The 20,665-nt window shown below is 31.8% G+C and overlaps 2 protein-coding genes and 1 long non-coding RNA gene across 3 annotated transcripts; 1 reads left to right on the forward strand and 2 right to left on the reverse strand.

Moving 5' to 3' along the window:
- Positions 1 to 168: 168 nt before the first annotated feature.
- On the reverse strand, positions 169 to 9,529 carry LOC143915996 (WW domain-binding protein 4). The gene is made up of 7 exons (XM_077436844.1): positions 9,326 to 9,529; positions 1,514 to 1,586; positions 1,247 to 1,438; positions 920 to 1,094; positions 733 to 832; positions 522 to 653; positions 169 to 437 (listed from the first exon to the last, which is right to left on the reverse strand). Coding segments are annotated over exons 1-7 (876 nt in total). The 5' UTR covers positions 9,328 to 9,529; the 3' UTR covers positions 169 to 235.
- Positions 8,192 to 9,159, reverse strand: LOC143915532 (calmodulin-lysine N-methyltransferase). Its single transcript, XM_077436229.1, has one exon. The coding sequence runs from the start codon at positions 9,157 to 9,159 to the stop codon at positions 8,275 to 8,277; it is 885 nt and encodes a 294-aa protein (XP_077292355.1). The 3' UTR covers positions 8,192 to 8,274.
- Positions 9,530 to 15,490: 5,961 nt separating the features above from the next.
- Positions 15,491 to 16,987, forward strand: LOC143916002 (uncharacterized). The gene is made up of 2 exons (XR_013260935.1): positions 15,491 to 15,627; positions 15,981 to 16,987. It is a non-coding gene; the product is annotated as an uncharacterized LOC143916002 (long non-coding RNA).
- The last annotated feature ends 3,678 nt before the right edge of the window (positions 16,988 to 20,665 follow it).

Here is a 20,665-nt window from a genome sequence, read left to right on the forward strand (position 1 = left end):
AATATTTTTTGTAAAGTATCTTTAGATTGATATTATATGTTCTTTTTTCTAATTTATTGACAGTTCTGCCGACCTGTATATTTTATGTGAAAAATATATGAAATGTCTGTTAATCAAGATGATTTTTTTTAATGTTGTTTTACAAATAAGAAGTTTATTTATTTTTTTACTTTTATTAAAATCTTAATTTATCTTAAAATACAAATTTATTTGAAAATCAGAATCATGGAAACGTTTAATCGTCGTCTAAACGTTGCCGAGTGTTTCTTTTGGCATTGCTGTTTATTTTGCGTTTCTTGAAATTTGTTTCTGTGGATTCGTCTTCAAGGGAAGTTATTTGTTTTTGTTGGAATTGTCTTTCGGTAGGAATTTTAATCACCGGGGCAACTACCGGAGCGTATCTTTGTTCTGGAAGCTGCAAGTCTACTTCTGCTATCCTGCAAAAATATAACAATGCAAATTTTAAATAGTTAAATTGATTCAAATCAATCAATTACATAGTGCAAAATATGAAGACATACGGAACAACAGCTTTCCAAGACCCATACGGATCACCTCCTCTCGGTAAAGGTCCAAATGTTTCCGTTTTAGGCAAAGCACCATCTTTTGATTTGAATTTGTTATGATTTGCATTACCTTTAAACTTCTTTGAACTGAAATTTCAAACAAATATTTCATTCTTAATATATGTATATAATATATTTTAATAAAATTTTTAATATATGTATATACGGCTTTGGAGGTTTGTGATTCGGCTTTGCTTTTGGATCTTTCTTTACTACTAATTCTGCCAGTGATACATAGCCCTCTGCAGGTGGTTCCCAAACCGTATCTGAAAAATAATTTTAACGAGAATTTGTTAGGGGGTTGCTTAGATATGCATGCATGATAAAATTATAAATAAATAATTAGGCCAAACCATTAGTTTCTGTGTTCCAGTAATATGTGTGGCCTTTAATGGACTTGGCCTCTTGCCAAATTTTTTTTTTGGTGCCTGGTGGTGTTTGATCTACCGAGCTTCCAGCCGAAGGGTTTTTATTTACAGATATGGTATGTCGAATTTTATTGGCTTCAGCCAACTTCTCATTTATTATCTAAAAAAAAAAACATGGGTCATAAATGTAAAAATAATAGAGCAAGCATTCGTAGGCAGCTTGCCAAGCTGTTATTTTATAGTAAAATTGATATACATGAGTGAGATATGTATGTGATTGCATCGAAAAGTTTTTGCAAATTTAGAACAAACCTGTGACGTGAGATCTGCGTTACTTTCAATGTCTTTAAGATAAGCCGCCATTGCACCTTTTTCCATTTTTGCCATATCTGCGTCGATTTTATTTTGGATTTTCCGATCGACGGCACTCTTTTTATTGATCGCGGAGATTTTCTTTGCCACATTTTCCTTGTGCCGTTTTCCATCTTCGTGTAAAGAAACAGACTGCAAGTCAAATAGACCCGGTTACTTAACTGGCAACCGTGTGAAATATGATTGAATGAAGGAATTATAACTTACAACTTTATTGTCGGCGATCCAACATTTGCAAAAATCGCAATATTTTCTAGCGTTCGACTTCCAATAGTCCGCCCTGTAATTTTAAATTCAAGATTTAGCCGTTTGTTTTGAAAATTTTTTTTATATTTATTTATTATAAATTTATTTTATATTTATTTATTATAAAATCTCATAAAACATACAATTATTTACATACTTACGCATCTCTCATAAACGTATATATCAAGCAAATAAAAAAAAATCAATTGAAAGTATAAGGTTTACGTAAATCAAGAATAGAACGAGTGAAAAACGAAATTTGACTTTAATTATTTATTAATAAGTAAATTGAAATATTGAATATAATTTTTTAAGGCAACACCTTTTAAATAATAACACAAAGATCAACAGCAACGATAGTTATATAATAATACATTTAATTTAATATCAACAAGTGTAATTCATTTAAAACATCAACAATATATTTGGAAACATGTATATAATTTTTTTGTGTAAATTTATTTATGAACTATAATTGAAATAATTATAATTGTATTCAAAAACGACACACTAGATTATTTGAGCAAAAACTATTAAATAAACAGACAATATGTATGATTTGTAACTTAAAGTCTTTTGTGACGATTTAAACATATGTAGGTTTAAGTTTTTATATAAACTCCTAAATTTTTTTCAAACTAAAAAACAATCAAGAATACAATTTTTATTAGTTGATTATTTGAAAATAAAACAGACTCACTTCAAAATTATTAATGTGTTAATTCAAGCAAAAGGAAAACCAATCAAAAGAGCATTTTAAAGAAACAATGCTTTAAATCAACAAAATTTTTAATATAATTGCAAGTATGAAAAATCAATTACACATCATTGGCAATTATGTATTGTTACATTACGATATCAATCGTTGGATTTGATGGATTAAGATTTATATAGAAAGGTTTGTCTACAGATTGCTAAAAATTTGATTTGAAAACACAATTAACAACAAAATTAATGTGTTCTGTTGTCAGTCTCAACGAGTTTAAAGGGTACAATTTTGGTGTTCATTCTAATGACAAGAACGTTATAATACTTCCCTTAAATACATTATTATTAATAACAATTACAAAAGGTTCACAACAATTAAACATCAATTTTTTTTAAAGATGAAAAGACAACATGTATAGACACGAATAAAATGAAACAATAATTGGATAAGTTTGCTCAATGGTAACATGTTTTTCATCATATTATGATGAAAAAGACTCACCAAAGAAAAATATTGGTTCCAATAAACCCGACTGAGATGTTAGCATATGTACGTATGCAGTGGCGGACTGGGACTGAAATCAGTGCATGCCAGGAGTCAAAGGGGGCCCACCCAGGGTTAAAAAAAATTGTCCCCCCCCCCCCCATATAACAAAATTTTCTTCTTTCCACCACGCTAAAAATCAAAGGAAAAAATAAATGAAATTTTCAAAAATGGGAATAAACAAATTTAGGTACAAGAAAAATGGCAAAAGCAAAATAGATCCATAAATTTCATTGTATATTTCGTTTTAACCCTTGTCCTGGGTAAATAGAATGCATCATAAAAGAATGCGGCATAAAAGCGGCTTTTTCTTGGGGGGGGGAGGCAGGCAAAGATTGGTCAAATTGAATTTTTTTTCAAAAAATCTTTTTTATATCTGAATAAAAATGGAAAATATCCTTTACTTTATTGCATTATAAAATATGAAAAAAATAAGCTTATTTTTGAAAAAGTAATTATAAAAAAATATGTAAGAAGAGAAAAAAAGCGCCGCAGGCGAAAATTTTTTTCCACAAATTTTCACATGGTCAACATTAATCGACCATCAAACAGAGTCATCAAAAAACTATCAATAAACTTAATTTCTACCAACTGTCTTTTCACTTTATCTATGTACATACATATGTACGTAATAACAATAGATAAAGTTTTGTTTTGTTTTTCTTCAAAGCACATAGCAGCGATTATTTTATTAGTTACCCAAAAGTAACATACATAAGAAATAAACGTAGCATTCATAGATCCTTAGCATCTCATTAATCATTAAATTCAAAAAAATGTATAATACTTTCAATTAATGTCAATCGAAAATCGGGATTTTTGGGAGGGGGCCCCTATCCTATATTTCTATTTACATGGATGTGTCTAGATTAGGAATAGATTTTATTTAAAATTGTGTATTTAAATCTTACTATATCATCGAAGTATAATCAAATGTTATTTTGAAAATATTAAGTAAATTTAAATCGCTGGTTGATGATGAATCGTCGTATCAAAATTGTTTTAAGCAATTCTGTTTATATTATTCACGAAAATTTGTTTATTCCCATTTTTATTTCAGTAGTTAGTTGTTACATAGGTATTGGTATATACATAATATTAACGTTGGAAATGGGCCCGGCAAAAGGGCACACGCAAATGTTGAAACTTACATTTCGAGCATAATAAAAAAAGTTAATAACCGATCCTTGGGCTGTTAAAGCAGGTATTAGTTGTTTGTGTATATCGTAAGAAATTTATTTTGTTGAAATACCCAAACTTTAGGTCCCAAAGTTGCAATATCCTATAAATAGTTAAAAAGTTATTTAATTTTACTGAGGGCCCATATTTTCTAACAGATAGTGGGGCCCACATGCCATCGGGCATGTTCGCTTGTATGGCCAGTCCGCTACTGTACGTATGTACATAATACGAAGAAATGAAACGAAATTTTATAAGTTAGATTACATGAAAAGTGCATTAAAGTGAATACTGTTTAAATCTTATATTAAGCATAGACGAAAAAACCTATTCAAGTCTAATAATTACTTTGGCTAAATATAATTTAATAAACAACAACACATAGAAATCATCATGTCTTTATAGTGAAACGGAAAAACATCTATTATACGAATTTAAAGGTCAAAAATGTAATATAATAATAACGCTAATAAATTCATGTAACAACATGCAATATAAAGTATTTTCAATGCGAAATCCATACGTAAAATTGATCCTTTAATTCATTCCATGAGTATAGGTCACAGAGCAACATGTTTTCATCAATTGCGTTCAAATAATTGATCGAGATATTTTCAAATCACTGCCGCGCTTAATAGTTTTCTAAATTTTAGTTTAAATTGTGCATTATATTATACATATATCAATACTTAAACTAATTAAAATGAGCAATTCCACTATGTGTTAATTAATACATGTATAATATCATAATTCACGAGGCTGAATCGCTTATATGCCGACTTTGCATTTTGATATCAACATCAGAAACATAACGCGAAGTATAAATTAATATGATAACATTAAATAATTTGAACATGATAGTAAATTAAGATTTAAATAAAAAAACAAACAAACGAAAAACACTCTGAAAACGTTTTATCAATATAATTGTATAAATGATATGATTTAATGAATAGATAATATTATGTATATGTATATAATGGACCGTATAAATTGTTCAAATTGGCACATTAATTTAATTTTAGAATCAAATAAATAAATCTTACGATACGAATGAGTGAAAAAACAGAATGAATAGGAAGCCTTAAATTTCAGTTAATTTCTAGAATGCTTTGCTCGTGGACATTCTAATATTTGAAGTGGCTACGAATTTGATACGTTTTAAAATGTCGAAGCGTTGAAACCATTTTGCGTCGTTTTTATTAAAACGGCAATATGTATTGTACTATTTATTATTAGGGAATGTGCTTCGAGGCTAACGGGCATTTAATGGTTTGTACAAACAATCTGGAATATAAAGCTGGTTAATCGGCGACTACGATATGAAATGTCTTCAACTATAATGAACTAAACATTTTCTACACTTCAGCGTTGAAAGGACATTCGGCACTAATAATTAACAATTTGGTAATACGTAGTAATATCACACAAAAAATATAAAATAAATAAAAATCTTTGGTACACCGTTTTTGTAAAGCTTCAACATCATTTTCGACACCTTACAGTTCTTAAAAATGTTTTGTAAAATCGACTACCCTATATATTTCAGTCTTTTTATGGCACTATATAAACACAAGAGATCATTGGTGACTTTTTTTCCAGCTATTTAAATATATACCTGCAGCGGGTCCTACAATACTAGTGGTCCAATTTCTTTTTAATTACAGTGAAAACTATATGAATATGATTTTTTTATATACGTAACTTCAACAATAACTATCTTTCTAGCCATAAGATCGAAACAACCACAAACTGTGGACACGTATGCACATATATTGAATGAATCAGTAGTATTTTCCACTGTGTGAAGATCAAACATTTTTTTTAGATAAACATGGACTGGCTGTAAGTCTAGCTGTTGGATTTATTTTACATTTACTCTACGAATTGACTTGGTAAATATACATACATAATAATGTGACATTTGTGACTTGAAAGAACATTAATTTTATAATAATTGATTGAATACAAAATATAGTAATATAATATTATATATACAGAGCCGAATAATAATTACAAATCAAAACATCATCCATTTTTTTAAATATAATCAATTTCAATTGGATACTTGCATACATTGATTGACAAAATTTTGTTAAAAGATTTAATTTATTTAAGAAGACATTTTTTTTTAATACATAAGATAGAGTATTTTTTATCTTAAAATGAGGAGAAAAACATACATATTTTATTTATTCTCATTGTTGATAACATAAATAAGGTGTACATCATACACATCAAGAAAATACTCAATTTGACACAATGATTTTTTGATACACAATCAATAAATCTTAAAATATCTCACTTTTTATTATCCCTTCTATTAATATAAAAATACATATTTTTATATATTAAATTTTTCATTTAATAATTTGACTGGATTGATGTCGATCTCTGCCTTTTATGTATGTATGTGCACATCTTGCTCTCATATGTATGAACGATCGTTCCAAAATGTAATAGATCAGTGCCATTCAATTTTATTTCCTAATATGTCTGTTTTACATCTCATTGTAACTTCATCTAATAAATTTCAAACAAAATTAGCTAAACTAAATAAATAACTTTGGTACCAATTTCATAATAATGTAGTATGTGTAATCGTGCCAAAGTCACTATATGTTGGCCCTCAAATATGATAAACTTTTTTCTTCAGTAAAAATACGACAAAAAACATCAATAATGTATTTTTACCATATCTAACTATCAAAAATTTCAGTCAGCTAAAAAATCTAACAGCTATCTGATATATTTCAATACATATGTAAATTTTGATAAACAACACGAAAAAAATATGTAATATATATATAACACAACAAATACAAATAAATTAACACTTACAATATCTAATTTTTGAAGATTAAATCTTCATAATCATAATAATAAAATACACGAAAATAACAATCTCTGAGCAGTCAGTTCAAAACTGATTATGTAATATTGATATGGCACAAATGCTCCAATCTTCAAATCCAACGTTTCCCAAAGTGATGTTTTCAAGTGAACATAACTTACCTTCTATTATATTATAAATATAATATACATATGTATGTATATATGTCAAAAAACAAAAATACTATACTCGTAAAATTTTACAATAAATATCATCAATTTGATTCTCAAAAAAAATATATATATATTTCAAAAAGTTGAAAAATAGAACTTTAGCATCTTTTATATGTAGTTAAACATGCATATGCTATATACTATATATATCATCAAATTTACTCCCAAACTGCATATCTTTAAGTATGATTATACTGTGCAGAAGTTTATTAACTAGCTAATTGCAATATATGTAATATATATCTGCAAAATTATATATTTTAAACAGGGCTATGGAGTCGAAGTCGGAATCGTGGAGTCGGAGCATTTCAAGCGGAGTCTGAGTCTTAAAAAAATCAACTAACTTTTATTATTATTTGATCGACTAATAAATTGAAGTTTAATAATTTCTTTATAAAAATCGTGAATTTAAATTACATTATAAATAAAATCGTTAAATTGCACATATTTTGATGTGTTTTGGCTAAAACCGATGTTTCCTCTGTTTCATACTGTTTTTATTCCAATTTTTTTATTAAATTGATTTATTTGTGTATAATACACATACACTATGAATTTACTTACTTTTTATTTATACCTGTTTCATTACCAATAATTCAATAAATTGTCAAATATTAATGATTTTTTTTAATTCTATTAATTTTTTATATTTAAAAAATCACTATTATTTTTACTACTAATAATTTTATACGTTAGAAAGAAAAGTCTAACTGAAATCGTTACAAGGTGGAGTCGGAGTTGGAGTCGAATCATAAAATAAAGCCAGAGTCGGTAAATTTTGATCCGATTCCACAGCCCTGATTTTGTGGTATGTGTGAAAGAAATGATTCTCAATTTATCAATTCATTACATATTCTGACTACTATATTTTGGGTATTGCATCACACTGAAAAAAAAAAAATATTAAAATCATGATAAATGGGTTTGAATAAGTGAGGATTTTACTCGAGTATACTCTGAACAATTTGCAGTTTGATATACAGTTTGCGAGTTAAGAATACGATATGGTTTAAATTCTTCAACATGCGTTTCCGCACATATGTCCAAAGCGTTTGGGAAACGTTGGCCTCACATATAAATTAAATTAAAAATAGTTAAGTAAACAGGTCTCTATTCCGAGGACAATAGACGAGGTGATTTGAATAAATCTACCGAATACAATTTGTTTTATATATCGTGAATACTTTATATAACCCTCTATGGCTGTAAAGGCATCTCAGGTGAATTACTTTACTTTACTCTTAGTCAATTTAAGCAGAATAGGATAATGCAGGCTCGGATCATAGCAAGTATTACTTTTGAGCAATTCCACGTGTCTCTCCCATATGACGTCGTCGTACTTCTCACACTTGGCACAGGAGAATCCGTAAGCTTTCGACGTGCGGACGAACTGATCGAGCGTGTCGCCCCGCTGGGGAGCCATCACGAACGCGACACCACCCTCGCTCAGACGAGAGCCGATGGTGCGGATGAGGTCTTCGCGCACCTCATCGAAGAACAAACAATCGGCAACTAAAACGACGTCGTAAAGATTCGACATAGCGACGTCGGGAGCTTTGGTCTCCCACTGCAAGACGGAGCAGACGGCCCGGTGCTGAAGCCGATTGCGCTCGATGATGGCCCGGACATTGTCGACGGATTTCGAGTTGCCATCGGTGACGTGGACGCTGTTGGCGTTGCCGTATTTGGCAACTATGAGGCCGGCCATACAGGACATGCCGCCGCCTAGTTCCAGAACGTTCTTACTGGTGAATATGTGCAAGTTGTTTACTACATATATCGATAGGGTCTCCTCTGAGGGCCACACGCATATGTTGCCGGTGTTGTTGAAGCCGATGAGGTCTTTGGCGGTCAAAGAGCGTTTCAGTTGGCGTATTGATATTGAATGCGAGTTGTTGCGGGTCGAGTATCTGTGCCAGTCTCCGTCGGTGAAGACTGGGGCTAGTATGCCGAAGGAGGTGAAGCGGCGCACGGAGACCTCGATGTCCGTGTCGCGGTCCTCGTGAAGCAAAGCTTTGGCGAGGATCTTCCAGCGTTTGCGGGCGGCCAGCTTGTGGGGGGGCGGTGGGGTCTGCGGCTGCGGCTGCGGCTGCGGCTGATGGTCCGGCATCGGGAATGTCGCCGATCGCTCATGTCATTTACCTGATGGGAGCTCCACCCCCGCCCCGCGCTATCGCTATTCGATTCGATTCGATTCGATTCGATATTTTCGATCTGTCTCAGTCGAGTCGACCTGTCGTCTGCGCTCGCATGTCGTCCCGTCCGTCAGTACTCACATGTCGTCAGCGGGTGTGAAGCGAAATCCTCCAGGTGTCGCTCCTCGCCAGCTGTCAGCCTCAGCCGCCAACCGCCGACCGCCAGCCGCCTCAACCGTTCCAACTGACAGCTTTGGCCGTAACGCACTCGCCGATGTCTCTCTATTGACGTTTTGCCAAATGTTGCCACACGTTATGCAATCGCTCGCCTCGCAGAACGGCGACTGAATGGCCGATTCAATCTTTGGTACATATTCAATCTGATAACGACAGAAACTGGCAATCTCTTCGTTTGCGTGATAAACAGATTTTAGAGACAATTCTGCGACAATAATCGCAACATTCTTCAAATCACATCACATACAGGTGTGTTATAGCAAACGGGATACGTCGCAAAAGTGAATTGCTACCAGGATAACCAACGCTACAAAAATCGCGTGTGCGGATCTCCCGGTGCACGAAAATTCGGCGTACAGAAAACTGTGCAAACATTATTGCGCGAATGTTTTTTTTATGAGATTTTTATTGTTATAAGGATCAGATTATAAGGATACAAACTAGGAGTGGAAGAACGGGAAAATGATAGCATATGACATTTATTAATGCTAAAAGGCAAATAGTTGTCGGCTGCCCAATTCCATAACGAATTCAAATCATTTTCTAAGTTAGACGAGTCCAAAATATTACAAATACTTCTAAAAATTTTGAGGTTATCGGCATTCAACAGGAATTCGAACTCGAAATGGTCGCTTTGATATCGTTTATGAAAATCAAAAACAATAACGGCCCCAAGTTCGAGCCCTGAGGTACGCCAGAAGAGGTGAGATATTCATTCGAATAATTAGCACTATAACATAAACTGACGTCGATCATCAAGGTAATTAGTAAAAAAACTTATCAAATTATTTGAAAAGTCAAAGTCATCAACCTTTTGGGTGAGTATATTATGATTAACTTTATTAAAAGCCTTCTCAAAGTCGGTGTAAATAACATCAACTTGTACCACAAATCAGTAACGTAACTATGTACTATGTAGCACGAGCACGAGGACTTTTAAGCTTTGTGGAAGATTTTCAAACATGAAAACTTCGTCAAATATTTTCAAAACTTTTTGGAATAACTAATGTGTTATACAACATTTTACAATCTAAATCTTTAGATACATTGTGTTTCTGTAAAAAATGAAATTTTCATTTGCCCTGATTCATTTTCTAATAGTACATACCTATATGCAGGGTTTTTTTTTTAAAAAAGGATGCCGAACTTACTCTTGTCAAGTTTTTTTTATTGGAAAGGATTATATTCAAATTATATTATATAGAATATTCGTTTGAAACAAAAAATGCTAAGACAAAAAGGTTCCGGAACACCGGGCCACCGCGTTACATGGGAAAAAGCCCTGCATATACATATGTACATATATGTATATCTGCTTTCAGGGCTCAATTGAAGATGCAGATTTGTGGTTTTCATAATAAATAGTTTCACAATGTTTTGATTTATATTTTATATTTTACTTCCTTTCATTCTTATGATTTTGTTTTTTATATTATTCTTTGTGTATTACGTGTTTGTGTTTTATGCGTGTATATCTAAACAAGTGATATACATACATCTAAGTAAGGTTTAAAGGTTTGTTGGGAGCATCGAAAACAAATCAAAGTTTCTATGACGACGACATCGATATCGTCAAATATTATTTTTTTTCGATTCAAATAAATTTAATGAAAAAACAAATGAATGTTTACTATTTGATTGTTTTGCCATGTTTAAGCTGATTATATTACAAATACCGAGCGAAGCCGGGTAAAAACACTAGTATACTATAATTGGTAGACGAACAACCATTTTTTTTATTTTATTGCTATTATTATATTTTTGTTTGTAATTTTGTCTGTATATCAATTGGGTCTACCTCACGGGCCGGAATGTGAAATGCCGGAAAACGCAAATATCGGAAGGCAAAGATCGAAAATCGAAAGATCTTAAGTCGAAAGATAAAAAAACGGGTGCATGGTAAACGGTACATACTCACGTACATACTCACTTAATTTGTGCGAGCAGGATACAACAGGAACAAGAGGAACAGGCTTTTCCTCCCGTATTAATGTGCGCTCGCAAAATACGGGAGGAAAAACCTGTTCCTCTTGTTCCTGTTGTATCCTGCTCGTGAAAATTAAGTGAGTATGTACCGTTTACCATGCACCCTTTTTTTTGATCCTTCGACTTAAGATCTTTCGATTTTTGATCTTTGCCTTACGATATTTGCGTTTTCCGGCATTTCACATTCCGGCCCGTCATGGAGACCGATATCAATTACATAACCAGTAGCGTGGTCTAGTGGTGAATGTTGAATTATCTCGTACTTGATGTTCGATTCCCGCTAAGTATCGCTATTGGCCAGACCTTGGTTTGTCAAGGTCAATCGTTTCTTATTAGAATTTGCCAATTTTTTTGATTTTCATTGAAACGATTCCTGTAAAATTGGCGTTTCCTTTCCAATTTTCTGTTGCGAACCTTTAGTTATTGTTATATCTTAGGTTTCGCCATGTTGCTCACCATAGATGTCTCTGTGGTTGTTTATCGAATATAAAATACATATTGTTACATGAAAGCTATTCATCGTTATTTATCGTATTAATACGATATTTGTAATATCTGACGATAGATGTCAGATATTGTTTAGATTTACATGTATCTATGTAATAATTATGTGGACCAGGAAGGCGCATTTGGGGTTTACCTGTTAAGCCTTCCTGGTATATTTGTACATACATATGTATGTAAAAATAAAATAAAATAAAAAAAATGTACATTTCGTCGATATGCTGGCAGAAAGCTTTAAGTCAAAATCCTTGTTTCGAGAAAACTTATTTTTTCGAAAATCAAGCGGTTTGAAGCTCTCTTTTTTGTGATTCAATAAAAAATTCAAAACATCCAATTTATGACATAAAATTTTCTACCAGTATACCGACGATATCAAAGCCCCAATAGTGGTAGATAGCCATGAATCTAGTCCCGGTGAATAATTCGGTTCATTCCTTTAAGTATTGCTAAAGAATCATATTCTAATTTATCAGTTTACCATAGCTATCCTCTATAGTCTATACATATTGTTCTCCCACAGTTCAATTACTTTATCGTAATGCTTGCGAATTAATATACATATCTATTAATAACAGAACCAGTTTCATATTCATTTTTTCATATAATTTAAAAAGCTTTAACTTTGTTTTATTAATTTTGAATATTAAAAAATTATAATAACAAAGAAATGTTCAAGATAAGGAAATTTTAAATTTCTTGGAGAAGAATTTAACTGGGGATGAAATATTTTAAAGCAAAAAAATTATGAACCTACTTACATACGTATAATGAAAAGTATTATGTAAATATTTCGTTTTATAGAAAAAAATATTGTTTCGCGGAATTTTATAAAACTTTTTATATATTGCAAGAACTTTATTATGTATTTCTGTTTATTTTCCCAAAATATTTATACTCTTAAAATATTTAAATCCTTCAAATCGACAGCTCAGTTATCATAATAATATACATATGTACATACATAACCAGCGGCATTGATTAGTGGTTAGCATGATTACATGCTTTCAAACCGAGTGATCGGTCACAGGCTCAATCCCTACCAGACCTTGGAAATGAGACTCCAGGTCGATCGTTTCTTATTCGAGTTTGCCAATTTATTTGAATTCCATTGAAACAGTTCAAACGAATTATTTCCCGCGAATTACCAGTTTTTCAAAATCTCGACTTCGCCGATTTATAAAACGCTGCAAAAATGAAAATTTATCAAATTTGTCAAATTTATCCATAGATGTCTCTTGACGCTCTCTAAAAAATATTTTATAAATTGTTTATAATTGGCTAGGAAGGCACATTGGGGTTTACCTCTTAGGCTTTCCTGGTATGTATATGTATATACGTAAAATAAATAAATAAAAATATAATAATATCGTATATTTATTATTTGGAAAACAATCTACATTCTCAAAAAAATGAAAAGTTTCCTAATTTTGTATTTGGAATTAATGAGGCGACCATTAATTTATGTGTCTATTAGGCCCATTAGGGGACATTCCCTTTTAACTGTTTGTTCACAAACAACACTAATAGACACCCTCGGTCCTACGCATTTGATAAATTGATTTAACTTTAACAAACGGAACATACAAGATATGGTAGGTATTAATTACCATAATATGATTTCATTCTAATGGACTCCAAACACACACACGTACATTGTACATGAAATGTGAAAAGTATTCACATATGCGTAATGTATGTATTTAAACTGAACATCCCATCCCGTATGCTGTATGGTTTGTTTGTTATTAATTAATGGAATGATTTGATTTCATATATTTTCACATTTCAACACCATTGTAAACGCATCGAAATGCATCCGTCGGGAAAAATATGTATTTTGCAGGATTTTTCAGCGTGTGAGATGGAGTAGATGAACATAACCCAGCACTCGGCTTTTAACCATAAATAAAAATAATTGGACTGTTTTAGCTGGACTCTCGCATTGCACGATTCGGTGGATAAACAAAGTAAATGAAAAATCACATGCGTGGAAAAATTTAATTGAAAGGCATGAAAGTGCATGTTTTCAGTGTAAACTAAAATCTATTATACCCATATTATTAATTTCCTATAAAAAACAGACTGTGATTTTTCATTGCAATGAATACATATTGTTTACTGTTGCTTCTGGTGATTAGTGTTTGTTTGAAAATTGCATGTTTTAATACATCCGTGTACGACATTTTTAACGGTCCATTCGTTAAACTTGACCTTGCTTTAGAATGACGATAATTTAGACGACGTGTGGTCTTTGAATAATTTTCATGTTCAGCTCTGAATAACCGGACGCCAGGCATAAACAAAATGGTAATTTTCCATTGTAAATTATTCACATTTGCTAATTGCCGAGCTGTTAATATGCAGATCGTGTTTTAGTTCAGATCGTAGTTTTAGTTTTGCACAATTAGAGTGTAAACTAAATGTTTTACATTGAAAATGAACACCTTGAAGATAATCGATCTTCTTTGAATGACACCTTCAAAATTTTAAAAATAAATATGTACACATATGTATGTATGTATGTACAATACATGTATATATACATATACACACAGAAACAATGTTTACTTTTTGCTCATTTCCAATATAATGCAGCTCGGTTTTCCCGAAAAAACAGACAATACAAAAACAATGTCTTTAGCGCCGGATAATAAAGTGGAATAAAAGAGAGGTAGACAAGAGAAGAGAAGTATCTTTACGCCACACCTGAAGAAGCTGAGTGATTGAGAATTTATTAAATCCTTACTAAGATATAATACAAGTGCTCTTAATATGAAATAGAAAATGCAGTAGGGAAAAGTAAGGGCTAATAAGCTTTCATTCGTTGAAGTAGTACGTACATTTTTTAACTATAATTTTAATTATGTAATATCATATTAATTTTACTATACATATGTATATATGTATGTAGGTATAGAAAAATTAAGGTTCATATTTACATTCCAAAATATTATCAAAAAATGCTGAATTCTCTAGTTTGTGTACCATAAGATATGTAGGGCAACAAATTAATGGTCATTTTTTTAATTAAATGAGCAGTTTTTATAATAAATTGTCAGTTTTTTAAAACAAATGGTTAGTTTTTAAAAGAAGTGGTCAGTTTTTAAAATAAATGGTCTGTTTTTAAAACAAATGGTCAGTTTATTAGAAGAAAGGATGAGTTTTTTTTATCAGTGTTGATTGATTACATTTTTATTGCTTTGTTTTTTTTTAAATAAGTGGTCAGATTCTTTTAATAAATGATCGGTAGTTTTTACGAAAATCTAGTAATTATATAGTGTTTTAAGCATTCTTTGACAAATGGACATTAGTCAAGTAGTGGGTAACTGATAAAATTACTAGCTGATCACTTATTTACTGAGCATTTAAACGAAGTTATTGACCAAATAAATACCGGCCGATATGTATGTATGTATATATGTAGCATAACAAATGTGATGGTTCAAAATTATTAAGAACTGTTATTTTTCATAGCGAATAAATAAACAATCATTTTTTTAGTATTAAATACTATTCAATATACCTATACATAGTATATGTATATGTACATACATAAAATAATACGTCTTAAAATTTTAGCCACTGCTCTACGGAGTTTGAAAAACAGTCAGAAAATTCAACTATATATACGTGTGCCCTGAAAATTCTACTTCAGTATCAGCAGTATACCGAGAAGCTCCACTTCTAAACTTGAGAATTTCACAATGATGAAATTGGTATGTTGAATTATAACATATATGTGTTACAGTGAAAGCATATTTCAAGTGAAAATATATTTTCCCCAATTCAAGCAGTTAAAATGTATCAAACAATGAATTTACAACGTTAAACTCTATGAATTTAACACTAAGAACCCAATCTTAAATGAATAGGGCCAACCCTTACTTAACCTAACCTATTCTAACCCTTAAATAATACCAACCCTGAACATGTAACTGGTTATGATTTCACTGAAACTTCAGTGAAAATATTTTTTCACTTGAAATATAATTTCACTGTGACATACATTAATTAATATATGAAATTAAAACACTAATGGGTTATTAAACAGTGTTGTATTTTTTTTCAGGTGCTATTCATGATGATGTTAGTCTCGTGTGCTATGGGACAACTATTGTTGAGTTCCCCATATGCTTACTCTTATGGTTACAGCCCTTATAGATCATACAGCAGCTCATATTCGTATACGAACACTATACCATATGCCTACAGTGCTTATACATCTCCTCTCGTATACGGTGCAGACTATTTGGGATACACTTATTACTAACAAAGAGTCGAAAGGAAATCCCCATCCAAGTTTTTACTATTTTGAATCGAGTGTTTTGTGTATATGATGTATCTATGTATGTTAATCTACAAATGTTCTGAAATACAAATATGTGTATTATAAATTGTACTAGAGTTTCATTTTGGGATTCGGGATTAGAATGAAATCAGTTTAGCTTTTTTTTATTAATTTTTGTTTCAATTTTTAATTTTATTTCACGTTCGTTTCGTGTATCTACATTTTCCTCATAACTACATCGCTATTTAATATTGTGCTATGTTTATTTACAAAGTTTGTTTTATATCAATTTTCTAAATCTACAACATTTATTTTAATACTATGCTTGATTTTAAACATCACAATTGTTTGCAGGTTTTCAACATAATGTTTTTTGAGTCGAGTATAAAATAATTTGTAAATATTTGGTTTAGACAAATGCATACATGTAAAGATTTCATGAACACAAGTCAACATTTATAGAATATTTTAATATTTGAAAATAAAGGTTGTACGCCTGAGACGTTGCCTTCTGAATTTGATAGTATAATTTCCATCTTGGTAAAATTAAATTATATTTGTTCGATGAAAAACAATTTATTTTTAGAAAATAATATAAAGTACTGCAGCAATCGTGATACATAATAATATAAATATTATCAATTAATATTTATTGACACTCACTTACATAATAAATATATACACATGAAAATTAATTTATACACGTAGGTGCTCTATTTACAATTAATATAATTGAAATAATTTGCTCTCGATATCAATAAATATTGATTTACGTTTAAAAATATTACAAAAGAGATCATAAGTTTTATTTTAACATATACAAATGTTTCATGCAAAAATCATTCAACGGAAAAGCTTCTTTTTAGCACCACATTAAAAATTAAGTACATTCGATAATAACACCTACATACAGGTGACATCAAAATTCATTAAATATTGAACTTGACGCGAGTGAACATATCGTAAAAGTAGACATTTAATTAATGAGATTACTATTTTTATTTTTTGGTAATGTTAGTGTTAAAAAGGGCACAGTAATCAATACACAATAGCTGTAATCAAGCGATTTGTGTAATTATTATTACGCATATGTCAGTACATACAAAAGTATATATTACATGTATTGGCATATGCGCAAAATTATATTACATAATTTTATTAGCTTTTAATTAAGTAAAGTATGCACTTTTTTTCAATTTTAACACTGTTGTTTAATTATGAATTTCGATCAATGAACACTGCGAATTAATTTTCCCCTAACAGTTATAGTTACGAATATATTTTATCGGGGATAAACACAGTTTTTATGCATTTTTTACGCCACCTCTAAATCTGAAGAATCACCATCGGAATACTGAAGAGTGGAACACTGTGAAGGTGGCATGGATACAGCATCTTCCTGAAGTCTTCGAAGTCTTTCCTGTTCCTCTCGCTTCTGTTTCCGCCATTTTGCTCTCCGATTTTTGAACCAAACCTGAAAATATAAACGAAGTTTTTACTATATTATATTATAACTAAAAACGCAGGTGGCGACATGAAAACATTTGAAATTATTGCGTTGCAATGCCACTCATTCCCGTTTTGCCCGTTTCCGTTCTCTTTTGGGGAGATTATTTTTTACAGAAACTATCACGGACATACACAAAATAACTCCTGTGCGTTTCATCGCAATCGGTTGAATGGTATAGGAACGCATTCGTGACAGACAGGCAAACAGACACACATTGATTTTTATATAAATAGATGTATATTATATTTTACAAACAAATCACGCATAACAGAAATCTAGTGATAGGAGCTCGATGCCTCCTGCGGAAGCTGAGGAAGTTATCAAATTGGTACGTGTCATAGGAGAAGAGAACAAACTACGGAATCTAATGTATCTGAATTGTCCGGGAGCATTGAAGCTCGATTCTGCAAGAATTTGAGGATTGATCACCAAACCAACCAGTAATTAGTAGAAATGTTTTCCCAATTGTACCTTTTTATATAATAATTGTATTGCACAATTTGCACGATTACAAAAATAAGTAAATATAAAAAAGCATGTTTGTGCGGTAATTTAGTTAATTAATTATTGTTTTGAATTGATTTCGCAGAAGAATTAAAATTAAGCAGATAAGCCGTAACACAGTGCAAAAATTAAATGATCCATGATGGATTTGTTTACGTTTATTTTTAAATATTACAATTTTTCGCGGGAAAGTTTGAGAGCGGGAGGAAAAATTAAATTTGTGCGGGGGTGGGTGGGCTAATTAAATTGAAATGCCATTTTTCGTCGCGGTGAAATCATTTTTCCCGTTTTAATTACGTTATCCGCGCTTGTTTCATTAACTTGGCCGCGGTGAGGCTTTATAATATAATTTAGTCGATTTTTCGATACTTGCCGTCGAGTTTTAATAAGATTCTGCCCGGGTACGGAAGACGCACAAGTGCAAAATAAATTAAAAGCGAACCGAGCTCGTCGTAAACCGACAGCTGGGAATAAAACCGACTTTTAAACCCCCTACCCCCCCCCCCCTGTACGGCGGGAACTGCTTCGTTTCAACGTATCAGATTTATGTCGGATAAAAGGGGATGAAAAACAATACGGAGGTAGAAATAATAAATCGCACACCTTCCAAATCGTCATCGCGGTAATATTACAATTAATCTTTACCTAGCACCCACACACCCAGAAGGCTGACAAATACAAAGTTTAATCAAAGTAAAACAGTATAGCGTAACCATGAACATGTACATAAGTATAATACATTCAGACTTTGCGTATGAAATTAAGCAATCATTTTACTTAATATGAAAATATAATATTTATTTTAAAATACAATTATGTTTATATAACCTACGCATTGTAATTGAATAGTTTTCAATAGTTAATGATATTTCTAAACTCATGTGCTGCATTATGTCTATCCGCTGTGCGTCGATAAAGTACTTTTTATTTACGAAGGCATTATGTAGCTTCACGCCATTTAACTTTCATTAAAAACCCAGCATACAATTAAAAAACCTTCAGCATGTTTGGCAATGCTTGATTAAATTATTTTCAGCCACGTAGCGTGAAGGAAACAAGAGGAAGGAATATATGTATGTTTGATAAGCTGAAACCAATCGAATTTACAATCCTTGGACACCGGTGCCTTGTCCATACAAACGTATTACACTTCTCCCTTCATCAATTATGGCACTAGAGAAATTATTTTTTAATATGCTATGGATATCCACCATTGGGATGCATCTATCGTTTTATTTTTTTGATTAGTTATTTTTTATAGGAGCTAGGAGCCGCCAAACAACTATAAAATCGCCTCTTTTTTACACCCACGAAAAGAGTCCAGCGTGCTTATTTAACGGTCGATTTAAAAAAAAATACGCGCATAGTTGCACAGAAAATATTTTTCTCATAACGATGATGATTTTTTTTTTAAATTGGTCCAGTTTTGGAGGAGAAAATAGGAGAATACGAAACCTCGATTTTGTCGATTTAAACTTATCGTATTATCTGGTTGAAGCGCAACTGTCGCATTCACTCAATATATATATCGAAGAAAGGAACGGCAACAAAATTAAGGTTTCGGGTGTACAGCCCTCTTAAGGCGAAAACACACTGAAGGGACCGGCACGCCACGTATTCGTGGCTTCCAGCCAATGAAGGGCTTTCCCAATTAATTGTTAATTCGTACAACCTTATTATTTCGTCAAGTTTCTCCTACATTTCTTCAAATATGGGAATCTCCGTTATCGATCACCGTAAAGCCCATGTCAGATTCAAGAATAAAATTTCACTGAAAGTATTTTCGGACTGTCTGGATAAAATATAACCGAATTGATTTTTGAGAATGCGTGCTTGGGTTTTTTTACACGTGAAAAAGTATCTAAAAAAACACGTGCCGCGTGCCTCTCAGTGTATTTTAGCCCTCAGTCACGTCTTGTTGGTAGATTTCAGATACCGCCAAAAAATAATAATTGACCTTTCCACTAACGTATGAACCTACAAATCAAGAGAGCACAAACAAATTATTTTGACGATTGTGAACCATTTTTTGTGCGAAAAGAACTTTTTTTGTAACTAGGTTGGTTGGTTATTTCTTGAGTCTTAGTCTGTTTAGCACACTCATTACTTTGGAGGAATCTGTTAGGCGAGTGTGCATGATTAATTGATGTGATAAATTGAAACTATAATATTTTTGTACTACCGCTAGTATCAAAGGTTGAATTTTAGTCAAAAACCGATATAACCATTTTTGGCAGTGCCAGTATTGGAATCCCTATTAGGGACAGATACGGCTCGGTAAGGGTTAATGGTTGCCAATAGATTTTTATAGAATCTCAATGTCGTTTTCAGATTTTACATGAATAATTCAATTGCGTGCGAGGGTGTTGTATATGGCATTGGGATTCGATTTCATCGCAAATAATATTAGCATATTTTGCGCGATAAGATCGCATTGTGAGTGGCACTATAA

This window comes from Arctopsyche grandis, chromosome 8 (genome assembly GCF_051622035.1).
Source record: "Arctopsyche grandis isolate Sample6627 chromosome 8, ASM5162203v2, whole genome shotgun sequence".
Taxonomy (NCBI): domain Eukaryota; kingdom Metazoa; phylum Arthropoda; class Insecta; order Trichoptera; family Hydropsychidae; genus Arctopsyche; species Arctopsyche grandis.

Bases quoted from the DNA above. Each gene is read 5' to 3' on its own strand.
- LOC143915532 (XM_077436229.1), bottom strand. From the start codon at position 9,159: ATGCCGGACCATCAGCCGCAGCCGCAGCCGCAGCCGCAGACCCCACCG.
- LOC143915996 (XM_077436844.1), bottom strand. The intron at 1,439-1,513 runs GTAAGTTATAAT...TTTGACTTGCAG, and splicing joins GGATCGCCGACAATAAAGTT to TCTGTTTCTTTACACGAAGA. The intron at 654-732 runs GTATATACATAT...TTGAAATTTCAG, and splicing joins AATCACAAACCTCCAAAGCC to TTCAAAGAAGTTTAAAGGTA.